Below are 20,277 nucleotides of genomic sequence, written 5' to 3'. Positions count from 1 at the left end.
AATATCGGTCCAGTAGTTTTGAAGCATACCCCGGACATACATACAGAAGTAGCCATTTATATATAAAGATAAAGAAACTTCTAATGAAGCAAAGAAAAAAAAATTAAAAAAAAAAAAACATTGTGTATGAACTGAAAAAATATTAGTAAAATTATCTCAGAAATAATGTATAAGTATTTTTCAAAATTAAAAAAAAAATAAAAAAATAATTTGAACTATGGCATTTTGAATTCAAATTATGTTTTTTGCAATCACGAGTGTGTGTGTATGTATGCGTGTTTGTTTATGTGTGTGTGTGAGGGGGTTGTGTGTAGGGGGGTATGTGTATGTGTGTGTAGGAATGTGTGTTTATGTCTGTGTGCAGGTATGAGTGTGTGGGTAGTTGTGTGTATGACTGTTTGTGTGTGTGAAGGGGGGGGGGAATGTGTATGTGTGAAAAGGCATGTGTGTTTGTGTAGGTGTGTGTGTATGTGCGTGTGTGTAGGAGATGGATGCAATCTGGAGACGGCTTTCGCAAGAGGAGCAGCACCGTGAGGAGCCGGTCGACGGTGATGCTGCAGAGGGTGCTGGTGGGAAAATAAAATCATAGGATGCCAAAACAGTCAAGTGAAAGCAATAAGCAATCGTGATTGCTCAAAAAAAACATACCTGTCTTTTTTCTTGTTGTTTTGTGTCTGTGTTATTTTCATAAGATTTTATTTTGTCCATAAAATCTAAAATAATTTGATTCTCAGCATCAATAGAATCATTCAAGTTAGTTTCTGTAGCACTTAAAGATTCACTTTCTTTTCTAAAGTCTTCAAGCAACTGCAAAAAAGAAAATACTGCAATAATTAATAGTCATATAAACTTTCCACAACTATAAAATGGAAAACATAATTTGATTGGTAAGCAATAGTTTTTCTTCAGTTGAAGAGCTTTGTGCAAGTAGGGAACAGTTTCATGCTGGTTTGTGTTTTACAAAAATGTAGGAAAGAATGGGACAGCTGTAATACAGAACAATAAAATATATTAACATGATATTTTATTAAAATGTCAATGAAGTTCCTATAGTAAAGGCAAATTTGAACCTAATATTATGGTATTTCCCCGCATCATCCGAAATACTGCAAATAAGTGGGGTTGAGCAGCATGTAATAATAATTTTAATTTTTCGGCGTGCCAGATAATTCAAACATCATTTTGGAAAAAACAAAAAACAGTCTGACACAATTTCTTTAATTAATCAATACAAATATTTAAACATAAATTGAGGTAAAATTAATGTGTTTCTTATTAATGTAGGTCATTCATTATATATGTAGTTACATGATAGTAATATGATTGACACCAAAGCGATCATAGTAATTGTGGTTCATTTTTAATTTTTTAAATAAATTAGTTTAAATTCTTTTTTAACACCCGACACACAAAGGAAGTGGGTTATAAGATTGATGTATCTGTGTATCTGTCTGTGGCACTCTAGTACCTAAACGGATGAACCGATTTGAAAAAAAAAAAAAAAATTGTTCGAAAGGAGAGTTGATTAAGGATGTTCTTAGCTAGGTCTTGTCTTTAAATGACATTAATTAATCAAGATATTAATTGAAAATCTCTAAAAGGTTTTCTGTGTTTTTTGCAGTGAAAACATATTTAAAATTAAAAAAAAATTAGCACCAAAATAGTCATTTTTTCTGGGTCTGACAGAATGTGTTAGGATCTTCCATGCTATATAGAATTCAAATTATAACGTTTTTTTAAAGCAGATTTTAAATAAGGCTAAAAGCCTTTATTCATACGATTGGTAGTCGAATTTATTGTTGGTGACAAGGAAAGTAAACAAAATGATTTGATACTTTTATCTGTTGCCAGTTTCCATTTATTAACAAATAAAATACTTGTAATTTATTGATTTTTAATAGTGTAAGTCTTTTAAAAGGATTTTCAATTTTCCCTCTTGATTCTCCGTCTGCGGCTCAGTTGGAAGTTTTTTAGACTTCTAATTTTAGTTTTTTGTAGGCAGGTAAGTTTACTTTTATTCATTGAATAGCTGAATCAAATTCTTTGACTTCCAGTGTATGTTTCTTTTAATGTTAACTTTCTGAAAAATTACTGGTAATCAATTTAATTTTCTTATCAGAATAATGAAAACAGCATTGTCAATCAATATTTTAATGAAATTTAACCCTTTTTATAAAACAAGATAATAATAAACTCACATCATTTTTTATGCATAACTTATGCAATTATCTCAACAAAAATTATTTTTCTAATCTCATTTTTTCCGGCATGCTGGAAAAGACCATGCAAGGCAGGGCCATAACCAGAAAATAATTTTGGGGAGGGTTAAAACACTTTCATGCGGAGCTTTGCACTATTTGTGCTAATGTTCAAGTCGTCGGGTTATCTATTATGAAAGCGTTTTATGCAATTAATATACATATAAAAGACATTTGAGTTTTGGAACAATATTTTTTGGAAAGTTTTAAATATAAATAAACATTTAAATGTCAAACTGAACTTTTTTTTTTTGGGGGGGGGGGGGTTAACCCTAAGAACTCCCCATCCCCGTATACAGTCTGATGCAAAGATTACTGAAGACTTGAACTTTGAATGTTTGTTGCATGATGGTTCATGCAGGTAAATACGGTAAATGTAGACTAAGTTAAAAAAAAAAATAATAATAACGGTTTTAAGACGGCTGAAAGACTAATGAGGAGTCTCCCTCTTCTTCTACTAAGTCTTCACAAGGGCTTTTAGCAATTGCTAAAAGAAAAAAAAAACTAATACTTTTGCTAAGTTTTTCCCTTTACTTTGAATAAATTATTACTCTTACTTTTTTATTCTCATGCAATTTCTTCAAGTTCGATTTCGTCCTGCTCAGTACATAGTCAGAAGTTTTTTTTCTCTTCCCAAACAGTGCTTGCTTATCGGCTTCGACAAACAAAGCGGTGTGTCTGTACACAGCTCTACTCATTTGTTTCACTAAACTTTCTTGCTCTTTTTTGATTTGTTCCAATTTTACCTAAAAATGTTAACACATTTTAAAACTATACCTAAAACTGAAAAACTAAGAAACACAAATCAGAGAGAATCCTAAACTTGCATTGAGGTATGATTAGTTTCATTCAAGTTTATAAATTTAAACTCATGTTATAAATTTACTATTTGTTTTAAAGATAGTACTTTTCCGTAACAAGTTCTTCAACTGTTTCATTGATGCTTAGCTACTTGGTTTCTTTCCAAATTGGCGAAAACAAAAAAATATCCTTCATGTTGCAGCCATATTTGCTCTTCATGCTGTAATTTTCTATTTTAATAGAAATTTTACTGATTTTCAAAGACTTGATACACCTATTTACAGGATTATTTTACATTTTAATGGAGCATTTAAATGTTACTTTATTTACTGGACAGATTAATTTAATAGAACTTGGTTTGATTTTTTATTTGGTGGATTTTTTTCACTTTAATGGAACTTTTAGCCTTGTTTAATGGCTTGTTTTGTTTAAAAATCCATCAGGAGGACATAATGACGTACGGAATTACCAAATAATCAGTTTTTGTGTAACTTTCACCAAACATATGGGAAATAAAGAAATTAAAAAAAAAAAAATAACAACATTAAAAACGCACAAATGCAGCACTTTACAGCAGAAAAAGCCATCAAGATCAATCAGTTTATGAATTAAAAAAAAAATCTGCTGCTCTGATGTGCAGTAATGAATTTTCATTCTTTAGTTTTTAACAAATTTGCTTTGCATACAAAGATAAGCAGAAATTGGTTACGGGTACTTAGGATGAAGATTTTAAAAACTTCATGTGAAGTAGAAAAAAAAAATAATAAAAGCACAAATAGAGACTTACATTAAAACGTCGAATTTCACTCCTTAAATTTGAGAGGTCTTCAAGATTTGTTTTTGACTCCAAAACTTTTTTTGTATCTTCTGCTAAATGGATTTTACCTTCCCAATAAACTATTTCAGCTCTGGCAGAAAAATAAAATGTTTTAAAACACAAGTTATTTCACATTATGATAAGCAGCTTGAATTTTGTTTCTTAAATTGATTTTTAAAAAAATCACTCCAAAAAAACTTTGAACAATGGAAAAAAAAGTCAGTAATCGGTTCGAGAGCAAAACTTTATACAATATTAATGTGCATAGATTTTTGTGCAACAAAATTTCATTAGGACATAGTATCCAGAACTTAGTTCATTAGGTTAATGCTTAGAGAATTACGGAGGCGAAAAGCAGCATTCAAGATTAATTATGAACAAACATATTTAAATTTAAAAAAAAAAAACTTATTGGGCCAATCAATGAAAAAGCGGACATTTTGCCTTACTTGTGATAGATCAATATTTCATTTCAAAATGTATAATAAACAAAATTTTAAAGATTTTTTAGTCTAAGGAATCACAACTGTATGATATTTGTGTTTTCTCCGGAAAAAATCTTTGGCGGCACAAAGAAAAAACCATCTTTTATAATAATAAAGCTCAAAGTCTCTCTGTCTGGATCTCTGTGACGCAAATAGCGCCTAGACCATTCAGCTGATTTTCATGAAATTTGGCAAAGTTAGTTTGTAGCATGGGCGTGTGCACCTCAACGCGATTTTTCGAAAATTCGATGTGGTTCTTTTTCTGTTTCAAATAAGATCATTTTCTGAAGCAAAATTATCATAGGATGGATGAGTAAATTACGAAATGGTCATGACGTGGAATGAGAGAGCGAATGAACATAGCCAATTGGCGAGAAATTCGTCATCTATTATTTGTAAGTATACAGACGAACCGAATGACCTTTTAATTTTCAACTACCGGCTAAGCCGTGCGGGTACCACTAGTATTTAATAAAGTTGCAACAACAGATTTGAAGGACACATTGCTAGAATCAAGAACTCTAAAGCTGATGGCCAAAAATGTCTTACACAAGATAGATAAACTTTATTTAAAAAAAAAAACAATTTAAAAAAGAAATTGCCTTTTTTTTGCTTAACAAGTCATATGAGTCAAGTATTTTCAGTAGGTCAATAAACTTTTAACTTTCAGCCCTTATATTTAAGCCTTCCCAAAAGGAACAATAAACTTAGAAAAACAAAGTTTACACGTCATGCCATATTTCAATCTCGTAAAAGAGGTCTGATGGTTTGCTGAATTTTTCTCCAGGATATTGGCAAGAATAAAACCTTATTATATTATTACTATTATTTGCAAATCTGTTTTATCTTAATGCACTGCATGTGTTGTGTTCAGTGTGTTTTCCTTATACTTCACTTACACAGTGCTGTTGAAAATTTCTCTAACCATTTTTTATTCAGCAACCTTTGTTTTTTCTTTGAGATTACCGACACTAATGAGTCCAGCCTCTTTTTTTTTCATATTTTCTTTTTGATTTCCTGTATTATTATTATTACTTTACCTTACATATTGCCTCATATTTTAAGTCTCTGTTTTCTTAAAACGTCACTAAATTATGTTTATTTCTAGTTAATTTTTTATCATTTTTATGGGGTGCAACCGGTCTCTTCTTTTTTTTAAATTATACATAAAGATAAATAAATATATACATTTTTGAAGGAAAACTGATAGGTTTTAACATGATAGATTCTATCAAAAAGAAAAAAAAAGTCAGAAAATATGAATAAATGTTTTGTTTTCCCATTAAAATGTTCACAGAAAGCAAAAAATGATTTGAAATTTTGTACATAAACACATGATTTAAAAGTTTCATAAACTTAAAACTGCAAATACATACTGTAGATCTATTAGTCGACGGAAGTGTTTCCGTTTCTTTTTCTGTAAATAGCCAAGTTCACTTTGTCTTTGAAGGTAATACATTTCTGTTTCCTATGTACAAGAAGAAATTTATGTTTACAATATTGCATTTAGACGTACATAAGAGATACTCAATTAATTGTTTACCTCATTTAAAGTCTTAACTGTGGCTTTAAATTCTTAGAATGAATAAGGGAGAATGCATTGGGGAGAAAAACAGAAACAAATGAAGTTTTTAAACACTTTCTGCTTCTCAAGTACACAAAAATATTTTTTTTTCAAATAGCATTGTATTAATTATTATAAATTGATTTTCAAGAATAATTGTTGTATCTTATAGTATTTGTTGATGTGCTTATGTATAGCTTTTATTTTAAACAAAAAATCACATTTAAAGCAATGATAACTCAATCAAGTTAGCTTAATGCAAAATTTGACCACTCTGTTCATTAGAACAAAAATCATTCACAAAAATATTTTAAAGAACACCATTGTATCTATATACATGAATGGCAACTTCTGCATGTATGTATGTCCGAGGTAAACTTCAAAACTACTGGACAGATTTTAACCATTTTTTCACCATAGATAGCTACATTATCAGGGAGCAACTAAGGCAATAATTTATTCCTAAAAAACTTAGTTTAAAAACACTACGATGGAAAACAGTAAATGTCATGTAATTTCCCCATAAAATGATTAAATATAAAACCCATTGTTACAAAAATTCGTTGCCTTACAACAACAATATTAAAAGTAATCATAATGAAAATTTTGAATCAAAGCTTCTCCATTGATTAGTTTAAAGTCATTTAAGCATTTGGAAACTCTACTTTTTGCACATTTAGGGAAACATAGTAGCAAGTTTCTTTTTTCTTTTTGTGTGTGTGTACTATTTAATTAAATAAAGCGCAGTTTTTTTAGTCATCTTTGTTTTTGTTAGTTCATATTTTGGAAATTCTACAAATTTTTATATGCTTCAATTTGTGCTTTCGTTTCTAAATGAATATTCGTTCGTTCTTTATACTTGTTACTATTTTACTTTTATGGGTAAGGAAGAAGCTCTATTTTTAATCACGTCAAAGCGATGTGTTTTGAGTTCTTTCAGTTAAAACAGAAAATGAAAGAAAATAGCGATTGTTTCTCACAATTATTACTGACCCAGGCAACGCCGGGTATTTTTGCTAATTTAACATATAAGTTTAAAGATCCATGTTTATGAAGCAATGAAAACAAACATCAAAATTATTTTTGAGGAAAGCAAATATTCTCTTTTTACTAACACATATTTTTTTAATAACTCTTTATGTCAGAGTGACAACAAAAAAGTGTTAACCTATATGTTAACTCATATGCATACAACCAAAATTTTCTAGTAGTAAAAATGTGACCAATAGCCTTTAAAGTGTGTAAATTCTGCAAAATTTAAAAACTTTTGCGAACTCATCAACATTCAATCACTTTTCTCAAGAAAAATAAATAAATACTAATAATTAAAAAAATATAGTAATAAAATAAAAAACTGATGGAAATGGCTGGGAGAAAATGGAAGTTTTGTTACAATACTAGTTGTTTTCACTCAGGGAAAATTGAAAATGTATACATTTCTGGTACAAAATTATGTTTATAATCTTTACATTTTAGTGCTCATTTTTGTTGCTCAAATATATTTTTTTTCAAGTTTATTATCCCACATGAAAATCCTTAATTTCATATTGCAAGCTGTAACCAGGAAGGGATTTGGAAGTGTGGAGGTCAAGCGGCAACAAAGGAGTGGAGGTCCCTAATCAGGGTTCGAAAAGATCATCATATTTTCGAAACTATCCGATACTAATAGTATCGATAATTATGTCAATAATAATATTACTTTTGTGCAAGCATTCTTTGTAGAAATACAAAAAAAAAAAAAAATGTCTGGGGGAAAAACTTAAAATTTGCTGATCCTTGAAAGTTAGGATATTCTGTAAAAATTTTACTGTGGGGGCCCCTTTGATATGGAGGCCCCGGGGCAGAAGCCCCGCCTGTCCTCCCCTAAAACCGGAACATGCTGTAACACAATTTAATTTCAATTAAACCAAACTAACTATTTTCTACCTTTCTCATTAACATATACTGCATATACATAGAACAGGGCTCATACTATATTCGGATGAAAAAATTCCATGACTTTTTCATGACTTCATAAAAAAATTTCATGACCTTGTTACATGAAGAGAATAGTACTATTTAATTTCAAACTGGAATTTTTTTGGAAATGAGCATTAGCGAAACTTTTACGTGAATGCTTCTACCTCATCGAAGCAATTACTTGTGATTGAAAAAATATCAGTGTACACCTAAAAACTAAACTATTCTTATTTGTCTTCATCATATAACTTTTAGTAAAGTTATTAAAACTAGTGAATGAAATATAATGGTGCTTAAATGTTAATAATCTTTATAAACAGGTAGAATGATAATGAATGGGACAAAGGTGAATGAGTCATTACTAAGTTTCACTACATTTGCTTCAAAAATTGCCTTTTAGCATCAGCAGTGCATTTAAGCATACACATAACTTGACAGTACTTTGGTTCATTAAAGAAAAGCCATTCTTTAGTAAATTCATGTTTCTAAACCAGATGTTTATATTTCAAAAAAAAAAAAAAAAAGAAAAACATTCAGTAGCGAATAAATCTTCTGATTCAAATGTACTTGTTTACTTATTTGCACATTTTCAAACGCATATAAATTAGTAGGTTCAGAAATTCCTGAACATAGAGTTTGATTTCTGACATTGAATGTAGCAGTAGGTTGCATGAATTAGTTCTGCAGACTGTATGCTGGGCAGTACTGTTTTAGAGTATTAGAATTCCCCTATTTCTATGTTTTATCACCTGACTAAAGATCTTCATTTTCTAAAACTTTCAACAAACTGAGATAAACTCTGATAAATTTAGCAATAAAGTTTTTACGAGTGATGGAAACAAACTCGGATGCAATTGAATTGCATTTTTTAAGTGGGCGTGGCAAAATCAAGAATGTGCACATTCGCTACTACAGAATATAAAAAATCTTGAAAATAATGGTAAATGCAAAATGAGTGATGTCCAAGCAGTAAAATCACATTGCAAAAAAGATGAGCGGCTGCTACAGAAGTATATGTAATGAGATTTAAAAATTCAGAATTGTTTTTGGGATCGTTTAATTTTTCAGTTTTAATATGTAAGACTGTTAAATTACTCAATATTTCTGATGCTCTTGTAGCTACTGTTACTTTCTCTTTGTACAGGACATTTTTTCATGACTTTTAATAATTTTCCATGACATTGAACGAAAATGTCAATTTTCCATGACTTTTCCAGGTCTGAAATTCGCTAAAAATTTTTCCATGACTTTCCAGGTTTTCCATGACCCGTACGAACCCTGATACAATAGAAAAGCAAACATTTAACAATCTATTTTCATTTAATGTGTGTGTTTAGAGTTCATACATTAGTACACAAATGTACACACACATACATATATATATAAACACAAGTAACAAATTTAGAAATGAGGAAAAAGCCACTAAAAAAAAAAAAAAACAGTTCTGTTAAAAATATTAATTTAACAATTCACAAAAATCACTTCTAACTCAAAACTAATGCTTGATTGATGATTTTACTAATTAAGACAAATTTTTGGTGATTTGAACAAAGAAAGCTACAAGGTAATTTATTGATAGTGAAACTTTCTACATATTTCTGTTTAAGAAAGAATAAGATGGATTGTATATATCTATAAATATTTACTATATTTTCAATATTTTCTAGAAAAATATAGCTATTAAATACATTTTAATTTGCAAAAAATCATTTTTTAAATTTTTTTCCAGGAATTCATGCAGTTCTACGTACTTTCAATTTTTTAAAAAAATCATATCTTGATAAATCAGTCGATTGTTGTAAGGCCTCTTCAAATTTCTTCTTCTCATGCAGGAACTTGTTAATGTTAACTAACTCTCTTTCCACAGAATGCTTTTTCTTTTCAACTTCTTTGATGTATTTCTCTTCTTTCACAATGTCAGCTATATTAATTAATAAAACAAGCATTAAAAATCACTTCAATTTTAAGCAAATCTAAATTTTCTTCATAAATTTTGCAAAAACTGAAAATAAAAAGCTCAGTTCGGAAAGCTTTTGGAACTTCTTGATTAAAAAAGAAACTTTTAGGGACAAAGTTTAAAGGAGTGAACTTTCATGGAAAATGAGACCCATTGGTAGAACTAAAATTTAAAACTTATTAATAATTTTTCAAAGATAAGTAATGTCATGGAATGGGTGCGTATATCTTGTAATTTTTAATCTTTTTACTTGTTTATATTTATTTCAAAAGGCAAATAAAACTCATATGATTATTTAACTAATTATTATGAGAAGTCCAGTTCATATTTGTACAAGGTGCACATCGCTTGCCTAAGCTTAAGTATCAGCACAAGTAACTAAAATTAAAAAAACCCTGACTGGGTCACAAATGTACAATCAAGAGGGAAAATCGAAAATCCGTTTAACACCCTTGTACTATTAAAAATCAATCACAAGTAATTTATTTGTTGACCAATAAAAACAGGTAGCAGATAAAAATTTTAAATCATTGCGTTTGAAATGAAATGAATGAAAGGGGGGCTTAACCGAACCAAGCACTGCGACCAGAGGTCTATTAGACTAGTCCTCAAACAGAAGTCTTAAAACAAACCGGTAGCTGAAGCAGAATTCAGCAAATACCTAATAGGAGTATCATGAATCTTGCATTGTTCAAGCAAATGATGACTAAGGTGTTCAAACCTATAGGCAGAAAACACTTCGCAATCGCGCAAGGTGAGTAATAGTTTCCTCCTCAAAGAGGTAACCTCTGCAAATTGAATCATTACCGACACCCATTATAGCAAGGTGCTGCTTTAAGGTGTAAATACCAGTCAGAAGACCAAAAGCCTTCCCAATACTATTTTTGTTAAGAAGCCTATTGCATTTCTGGCATGTGACCCTCAGAGAGAATCAGGTCAGTCCTCCTTAGAAAGACAAGCTGAATATGTTCAATGTCATCGTGAGATAACCTCTCGGACGAGAAGATTTCTTTCACAACAGCCATCTTAAACATACCCACTGCTTGAGCATAGGACTGTGGTTGACCAGTTTTTACTCTTTAAGATGCAGCAGTTTGTGCAGGGGAAGGAGTTGAAACCTCCGATTGACGACGTTTGGTTTCTCCTACCTTCTCAGGACCCCTCTCTACCTAGCCCAGTGGCTTTTGCTTTCCCTAACAGCCTCTCCTCTCCTGCCTGCGCCTGTCGCATTTTTGTGCATAAATGAGTACCCACTGCCCCCTACTGCAGTTTCAGTGGGTTGCAGAAGTACCCCCTCACCAGTCGGTGGGTTGCAGACCAGCACCCTCACCTCCTGCAGCAGCAAGGTTACAGGTTCTCTCCTTCAGGCCAGTATCCAGCTCCAAGGGAGCTGGGAACTGGGCAGTGGTAAAAGGTCCACACCCGCACAACCACCCTGCACGAGTGCAAGGCAAATTACAACAAGGTTTCGCACGGTTCCTCGAGGGGACCGTTTAGACATCATACAACCCAGATGCCACACATCCATCAGCACAGTGCCTCACACCTTAGATTGGGTATCCATTTTAGTTACCTTTTACAACATGCATGGACTACGTTGGGACTACTCTGCTCCGGTCACCACACGGAGATCATTGCGTTTAATTTCCTAGTCTGCCAATAATGAATTTGGTTACCAATTGTGTGAATAAAGGCTTAGCCATATTTAAAATCTGTTTTAAAAAAATGTTATAATTTGAATTCTATATAACATGGAAGTTCCAAACTCATTCTATCAGAAGCAGAAAAAAACACTTTATTTTGGTACTAAACTTTAAAACATGTTTTCACTGCAAAAATTGAAAAAACCTTTTAGAGGTTTTTAATAAATATCTTCATTGATTAATGCCTTCCGAAGACGTAACCTACCTAAGAACACGCTCGATCAACACTCCATTGAAACAAAAAAAAAAAGTTTTTTCAAAATCGGTCCATCTGTTTAGGCGCTAGACTGCCACAGACAGATACACAGATACGTCAAACTTATAAACTCTTTCTTTTGTGTGTTGAGGGTTGGTAAAATTTAAAAAAAAAGGTAATTTTTAAAACAAGTTTTTCTTTTTGAAACAAAAAAATGCAATTAATTTCACTTCAAGATCACAGTTTTTTCTTAAATTTACACCTATTATTTTTTCATCACTTTTTTTGAATCAATTGATTAATGCAGGATGCTTACACAAAGGGCAAAACTTTACTGCAAACTTGGTCATTAACCGAACATATTTTACCTTCCAACTGCAGTTTTTTCCCTTCCATAACAAGCTTCTTCTTTCTATGCATCTCATTTTCCTCATGCATCACAGCATTTTGCTTAAATATTGAAAACAGCTCTCGCTGGAAATGAATATATTCTGCTTCCATTTCTCTTTTCCCCTGATCACTGAGATTAATTTCTTTTCTTAAATGAGCTATTTCTCTCTCAAACGGAGCACGTTCTTGACCCTAGGAAAAAAGTTGCTTTGTTAAGAACTTATTTATCCAACCCCTATTATACTTTTCTTTTTGCTGCAAATCATAAACAAATCCAAACAAATCAGATTACAGTAAACTCCTGATTATCCTCGGAATAGGGTGGCAGGGTAACCGCGAATAAGCGAAAATCACGCATAATCCGAATAATAGGTAAAAACGGATACTTAGTGTATAAGAAAGCTAAAAAATATTAATAACACTCACACATACATTTAAATTTTAAATAAAAACATTGCTACATTACATCTACTAACATTGAATGTAAAAATTATGTGTAAAATCTAAAAACGAACAATAACACAGTTACAAGTTTAAAAAAGAATAGTGGAAAGACCCGCGGATAATCCAAACTGCGGACAATCCGACTGCCGATAATCGGGAGTGTACTGTAGTTAACAAATATAGAAGCACAAAATCAAGAATAAAATGCACATAATTAGTCTGACATGGAAAAGTAAAGTGCAGTACCTGCATTTTTTTTTCATTTTTGTCATTAATTGTACTTTTGCTTTGTTGTATAGGCTTGCTTGTTTGGTTTTCGTAAGGAAAATATATCAAATTCCAACAATTCACTATTGTTAGTGTGGAATCCAAAATGCATTTCTTCAAAAATGTAAAAAACTCATTTTTGCAGATACCGTCCTTTACCTTTATGCAGCAGTGTTATTCAAAAGATCTTTTATTAGCTGAAAAATACACAGAATTTACATCCACACTCAATTCAAAAACGTTTCAAAGGCTGAGTTAACTTAAAAGTTCTTCAGACATGAGTTAATCAAAATACAAGCTGAATTGAAACGCATTATATATTAAACTCACCATTTAAGAAACACTGTGTGCAAATACAAAAATAATGAGCCCAAATACTTCAAAAAGTGTAGACATTTGGATCACATAATAGAAATATTTCGTGCCTTTTAAAAATTTCATGTCTAGGACACTGACCTCCAAAGTGACATGCAATGTTCAAGGCCTAAATACATAAGTGCAAATGTCAGGGCAAAGTTTCTTAATATGGTTTCACAACAATAAAAGTGCATGTTTTTGCAGCCCATTTCTTTATGTTTACATAAGTATGAACAGGCTTCAGGAAGTAATTAATCAAAACTAATTCAAGATAAAAAATAATTTTTGACTGATAAAAAAAGATTTTTTTTTTTTGAAATTTAAGAGGGTATTTTTTTTAGAATGCAATCCAGTAGAGTGTCGAAAATCTGAGTCTCAAAAGTCCTAGGTTCTGCTTAATTTGAGATGATTTGTTCATATTTTTAAGAAATACTTTTTATAGACAAAAAATGTTTTAATCTGAAAATTGAAATATTTTGCTAAGTAGAACTTTTCTAACATACAATAAGGTAATAGAAAGATATTAAAAGGTTTATGTCAATAGCACTTGCCAAGTGGCATGAAATATTCATTGACTACATAAAAAGTAGTCGAAAACTTTGTACTGCATAGTGAATAAAATATGACAACGTATATAAAGTACAAATTCAAAATGAAAAAAGGTTAAAAAACCAGCAAACAGCTGTTTCGGCACTCTAAAATACAAGTGCCATCATCAGTGCAATTAAAAACGAAGACATGGTTCAACCCGACTAAAACACAGTCGAGGCGAACATTGGAATGAGAGACGAGTTGTAAAAGATATGAGAGCAGTACCGGAAACGATAATCTTCGGTACTGCTCTCATATCTTTTACAACTCGTCTCTCATCCGGAACTTCGTTTTTAATTGCACTGATGATGGCACTTGTATTTTAGAGTGCCGAAACAGCTGTTTGCTGGTTTTTTAACCTTTTTTCATTTTGAATTTGTACTTTATATACGTTGTCATATTTTATTCACTATTCATTGACTGTTACAGATGGATTAAGAGATGCTTTGAAAAAATTAGGACGTAGGTTGACACAAAAAATAACTTGAAATTAAAACATTGTTTTACCTCAAAGAACGAACAAACAGCTCTCTTGGACTAAAGAAAATTTCGGATAATTTGAGTTTTTAGTAATTTGAGGTGGCACGATAACCAATTACCTTAGATTTTCGAAACTCTACTGTACTTCTCTTTCTTTATGCTGGGGAGTAACAACAAGGGAAAAACAAGAAACCCCCTCAAAACCTCAATGATATTCAAAACTCTATTCGGAGGCTTTGATTTATGCTTTATTGTGTAAGACAGGAATTTTAAGTTTAAAATCTTACAACAAAATAAATTTATCTCAGCAATGAAAACACCATTTCTAACAACCAAGCAGGGTCATTCCATAGTGACTAACGTAACATTTGCAGCTGATTTTCAAACTCTTTTTACTTACACCAGGAGTAAAAATAAATGTGTTTCGGTTTAATATGCAGATTTAAAATGTACAAGGTGACTATTTTTCAGTTCTACCAAGAATTTGAAGCAAAATAAGTGCTGGCAAGTGTTTTTTCACGAAAAAAGGCATCGTGACTAACGTAACATTTTTGCAACCCTGGGAAACAATGCTTATGTTACGAAGCAAATTTTTCTGAAACTTATGCAGATATTTAAAATTGGCCGATATATTTGTAAGTGGTAAACACTCTATTTTTAAAATCGTACTACAGATTTGTTACAGACGAATCTTTTTTGGTCCTAAATGGTACTTTTCCGAAAAACTGTGTGTGACTAACGTAACGTGACTAACGTAACCATCGAATAACAAGCAATGAATGCATATAAAAAACTTTTTATAATTAATTTCTTGCTCTTGTATTACTTTTACTCTTTTTAGGAACCTTCTTTGTGTTGTATTATGGTTCTTTCTTTACTTTTTTTCTATATTAGTGTAAGAAATTGAATGGAAGGATTCAGTTCAATTAACTCAATTTGAATGTGCAAAAAAAAAATAAACAAATAAAAAAAAACTGCTTTTACAAACTGAATAACATCATTCTTGGGCTAATTGAATCCTACTAAATATCTCTCTTTTAAAAAACTAACTTTTTGCAAGTTGGTAGTTTCACTGAATTCTAGAACTCTGCTGATATACTAGTTATCGTTATAAGAAACTCCGTAGTACTTTTCAATGGCATATTTTTTTTTAAGGTTTACTTATTCATCGAACGAATAGCGCTGTGCATCCTTTTGAACTAAAATGTCCTATTGAAAAAAAAATATTCGAACATTTTTGCAGAATGCATTTTAATTCCAGATATCATCGCAAATGTTTGAATTTCTAAATGATCATTCTTGCATTTTCTGAAATATATGGCAGCAGCGCTTATTGTCACTGTACCATGTAACATCTTCAAATGTTTTCCAACGATCAGTCATTACTTCATTTTAATAATAGGTGGAGATGTATTTTCTAAAAAATAGAGACGTTCTTCTTTGTTAAGACTGTATTTCTATTATCTTAATTCTTAAGTTTATATTCTTGTGTTGAATGCACATTCAGCAGAGTACTCATTTTGTTTTATTCACTTTTTTTTTCTTTTTTAATAATTCTTTAAATTGGAAGTATCTTTATAAAGACCTTTGAAAAAGTATTTTTCTAAGTCAACAGAAGGTCTACAATGTAATATTACTGGTATTTTTCACCCTTTATATTTTTAATCAATACAGAATGCCTACATATTCAAAATTGTTCATGAAAATTTACATTAAATTAAATAAGTTTTAAATATTAGCAGCCATTTTTAAAATGTTATGTTAGTCACAGGCAAACTGTTACGTTAGTCACAGCTTAAATGTTACGTTAGTCACACTAATTATTTTATATCTACTGATACTAAAATAAATATTTTGCACTTTTTAAGTAGATATGACACATATGTAAGAAAATAAAAAGTGCTGTTTGGTTCAATCATATGGTTTAGTTTTTAAGCAGAAAATAGTACATTTTCGTGACTAACGTAACGTAAATATTTTCAGTGAAATAACCAAACTAATTAACTGACTTATCTTATAATGTATGCAAAAAGAACATTAAATTTTATTGGGCCAACATCTATTCATTTAGAATAAACATAGTTCTTTTAAAAATTTGCAAAAAGTTTTACATTACACAAGAAAACGTAGAATTATGTTTTTTGTACATGCTAAGCCTTTTCTACAACCTCGCACGTTTAGAGCCAGAAGAAAAACACCGAATGAAATTCTTGCAAACTGTTATTGGATTTATGTACTAGAAAGTATGTTGAATGGAATGATAAGTCACAATTAAGGATTTGTGGAAAATTTTTTTCTGAGGTTGAGGTTGACATTTCTATGGAATGACCCAGCAGCAGAATATTTTTTCATCCACAAAAGGATGTGGATGTATGGGATGGGATTTTGAAAAATCATACAAAGTTAACATCAAGTTAACAATAAGAGTTATAATCGGGACAGTTAATTGCGGAGAAATCAGTACCTCATCAAATTTTATAAACACCAGTTTCAGTTTGTTCTTTCAACACTAGGTGAAAAAGAAGCACTAGATACTCCGTTCACAGGGTTGCCATAGAAGTTCAAGAATGAAATTCCCTGACATTTCCAGGTTTTCCAGTCGATTTTAGGAAAAATTCCAGGATAATGAATGGCAACTTACGTTATTTAATATCAATACAGTATAATTTTTACTGTAAATAAACCTAATTTATTAACCAAAAAATGCTTTAAAACATTATCGAAAATTGTTATCAACATCTGAGTTGAGACAAACTTGAAATTTAACTAGAAATGCTTTGAAAGACCAGATATTTCCAATTAATACTTTTATTTTTAAATCTCTGCAATTATTTTCTTAAGTTTGTTTCCCTTTCAATGTAAACATTTTATTACTCAAAACTTTTCTTAGCACATTTTTTACTTTTTCTTTTGCAACTTTTTCCTATGGCATAATGATATGTACTAAGGACCATTCTAGCATAACTGAGCATTTTATAAGAATTCTCATTTGATTTAAGTCTCCCTCCCTCATTACAACATGATTAACAGCATTTCGTCAGTCTATAATGCTACAAGACTTTTCTTTCAAAATTTTGACCAAAATACCCTTGCTGATACTACACTCTCAAAAAGTGATGTGACATATTTTTAAAAAACATTAACCTTTAAAAAAAAAAGGATGTTCAAAATTAAAACATCAATGTTTTAACAAAAACCACGATGGATGTTTCCAAAACATCAACATTGCTACTATTCTCAACTGTAACATAAACATGGGAAAAAATTATCTGCATTGTGATAAAATCATAACATCTTTCTTTGGAAAGCAAGGATCTATAAAAATCATAGTTCATTCTGTTTCAAAAATAACAATATATGCTATAGATATTCTCTGCAATGATGATTCAATTTAAAATTCATATTCTTAATACATAAGAATATAGAAAATTATTACACTATTCTTCTAAAATGGACTTTTGAAATTTAGTATTTGAAAAAAAAATATGTAATTGCTAATTAACTCAATAATACATGAAACACACTGCCAGCTCAGTCAATTCTAGTCGAGGATTGCAGTTTCGTGCTTATTAATGCACTCATCAGCCTGGCATAGGAGTGACTGAGCTGGAGGTGGAAAACCTCTTAAGGAAGCCAAGAGTGTCAAACTCAATAATAGTTAAAGTTTGCAAAAATAAATATATAAAGTCATTCTAATCCAGAAATTATTAAAGAAATTCCAACCATTGAAATAATGGAAAAACTTGAAGGATGCATATGGACCGAAATCTCAAACACACTAAGCAATTTTCGGCAAAGTCACTCTCAATGCTGGCATGTTTCCAAAAAACAAGTTTTAACCTATAAAAGCTAAAATTTTAAGGCTTTAAATTTTTATGATCATTCATTTCATGAAAAAGAAAGAAAAAAAAAGGTAAATGAAGGCTATTAAAATGCTAGTACGATCAGGCGCACTTTGCGAAAAATACTAGTAATGCATGGCTTGATTTTTTTTCCAAAAGAAGCAAAATAAAATGTAATGACATAAATCAGAGCTTCATAATTCACCTACGGATTTTTATAAAAAATTATTTATTTATTTATTTTATTAACAGTTTCACCCATCAGATGCAAAAATTGAGAGAAATTTCCTGACATTTCCAGAAATTTCAATAATTTGTGACTTTTCCTGACAATTCCAGGTTTTCCATATTTTCCAGGTGCGTGGCAACCCTGGTTCATCAGCAAGTGTATTGGACTCCATGAATTTTTTTTTTTTTTTTGATTACAGGTCGAGAACAATGCTTACAATGCGAAAACTTAAGCTATAAACCATCTCAGACAAAGGGTAATTAATCACTTGCATGGGAAACAATACTAAAGACAAGCTGCTTATGACATGGGAAGGTACTGATTACCATTTGGAAGTGGGCAGTGCCACAAACGAGTCCCACATCGAAATTTACTCAGTAATCAACCTTTAACTGAATTCATATAAGATTAACCTAATTTTACAACTGTAAGAAAAGATTTCAGTTCAATATCCTGTTAGTCTTTTTTTTTTATGAACGCCCTGTATTTAAAATCTATTAGGTCTGCTAATTATGTCATGTTTATGACATCAAAGAGCAAAAGAAACATTCCATTTACGTGGAAAATACTTACTCCTGCTATTTCTATCAATTCCTTCAACTCATTTTCAAGTGCTTTACATTCTACATGTTTCGAATCTATCGTCTCTCTTGTTTTCAGTAAAACTGCTTCACTCTTGATTAATACTGAGTATTTTTCTTTTGTTTCTTTTTGCAGTTCACTTAATGCATCTTTCAAGCTACTGAGATGAGTGGAAAGATCTCCCCTTTTTAGAAACAATTTTTCTTTCTCATCCTCCATCTTCGAACCTTTTTGCTCCTGCAAAAATAAATTCCTACTTAAGAAATTAAAATTTTTAACAACACAGCAATAGGTGCTCATTAATTACTAAATGAACTCATATTTAAAGAACACAACTACGCCATAACATTTGACAACTGCACTGCGACCCCACTAAAAAAATTTACATATACCAATTAATACAAAAATAACAATTGTTATGACCAGGAATCAAAATGGGCAGTCAATGGTCATATTTTGTAGGGATGAGCCATTAAAATGGATGATACATTACAATTTCCTAAAATGTGCACAGATGTTCTCTGGAATGGTGAACAGTTTAGAAATTGAATTTTTGCACCGAACAGTTTCTTTTTCACTTTAAAGTTCTATCATTAGTCATTTGATAGAATAACTAAGTAAAGTATGAAATGTTTCACCTACCATATACTTTAACTGGCTTGCCCAGTTATTTCATGAAATACTTAGTTATACTCTAAAATAAGTGAGCTATACACTTTAATGGTAACACATATATAAAAATGTAAGGGAAAATTAAGTCCAATTTGTCCACTTGTGACAGTGGAATCCTTCTGCTGCACACACAGTTTAAGGAATAAAGCACATAAGGAATGCAACTTACAAGCATAAGCATAGATTTTCTAACATCACCAATGAGCTTTTCTGTATTCCTTGATGTTTTTGTCAAGACTATTTTATCATGTATCATATCCATATGCATTTTCTCCAGATGTTTCTGCATCTGACAGGCCTTTACAAAAGTCTCTTCTTTGTTTTGAAGTTCTTTTTCTTGCACCATCTTTTTCTAAAATAGAAATTAGTAAAGCATGAATTTCAACGAAACAGAGTTGACAATAAGTTCAAGCACAGTAATTAATTAAAGCATCTATTTTCTGCACGTATGAGAATAGAGATACAGTAAACCCTCATCATAATCCGAACCCTATTAAAGCAGACTTTGCTTAATCTGGATAGCCATTTAGATGTAGGGGGGGGGGGGGAGAGGCGAGTTAGCACAATATTGAATTTTTGTAGGCCATATTTTTTTACTTTTGAAATGCATTTTTTAAATTTTCTCTTATGCAGTTTCACATTAAATTCTCTTGAGCTCAAAATACAATTTTTACTGCATAGAA

At 31.0% G+C, this 20,277-nt stretch overlaps 1 protein-coding gene across 1 annotated transcript in view; it reads right to left on the bottom strand.

Annotated features, from left to right (window-relative positions):
• The window catches only part of LOC129226982 (coiled-coil domain-containing protein 40-like), a 37,000-nt gene that overhangs the window by 4,036 nt on the left and 12,687 nt on the right, over nucleotides 1-20,277 (bottom strand). The window contains exons 6-13 of the mRNA XM_054861611.1: nucleotides 19,764-19,946; nucleotides 18,914-19,159; nucleotides 12,109-12,322; nucleotides 9,636-9,805; nucleotides 5,738-5,829; nucleotides 3,847-3,967; nucleotides 2,816-3,004; nucleotides 649-807 (exon numbers count right to left, since the gene is read on the bottom strand). Coding sequence (XP_054717586.1) covers nucleotides 649-807; nucleotides 2,816-3,004; nucleotides 3,847-3,967; nucleotides 5,738-5,829; nucleotides 9,636-9,805; nucleotides 12,109-12,322; nucleotides 18,914-19,159; nucleotides 19,764-19,946 — 1,374 coding nt within the window. The remainder of the gene's footprint in view (nucleotides 1-648; nucleotides 808-2,815; nucleotides 3,005-3,846; nucleotides 3,968-5,737; nucleotides 5,830-9,635; nucleotides 9,806-12,108; nucleotides 12,323-18,913; nucleotides 19,160-19,763; nucleotides 19,947-20,277) is intronic.

Source organism: Uloborus diversus, chromosome 7 (genome assembly GCF_026930045.1).
Source record: "Uloborus diversus isolate 005 chromosome 7, Udiv.v.3.1, whole genome shotgun sequence".
Lineage (NCBI taxonomy): Eukaryota > Metazoa > Arthropoda > Arachnida > Araneae > Uloboridae > Uloborus > Uloborus diversus.
The sequence above is the reverse complement of the archived record's forward strand: the minus strand, read 5'-3'. Positions and strand labels throughout refer to the sequence as shown.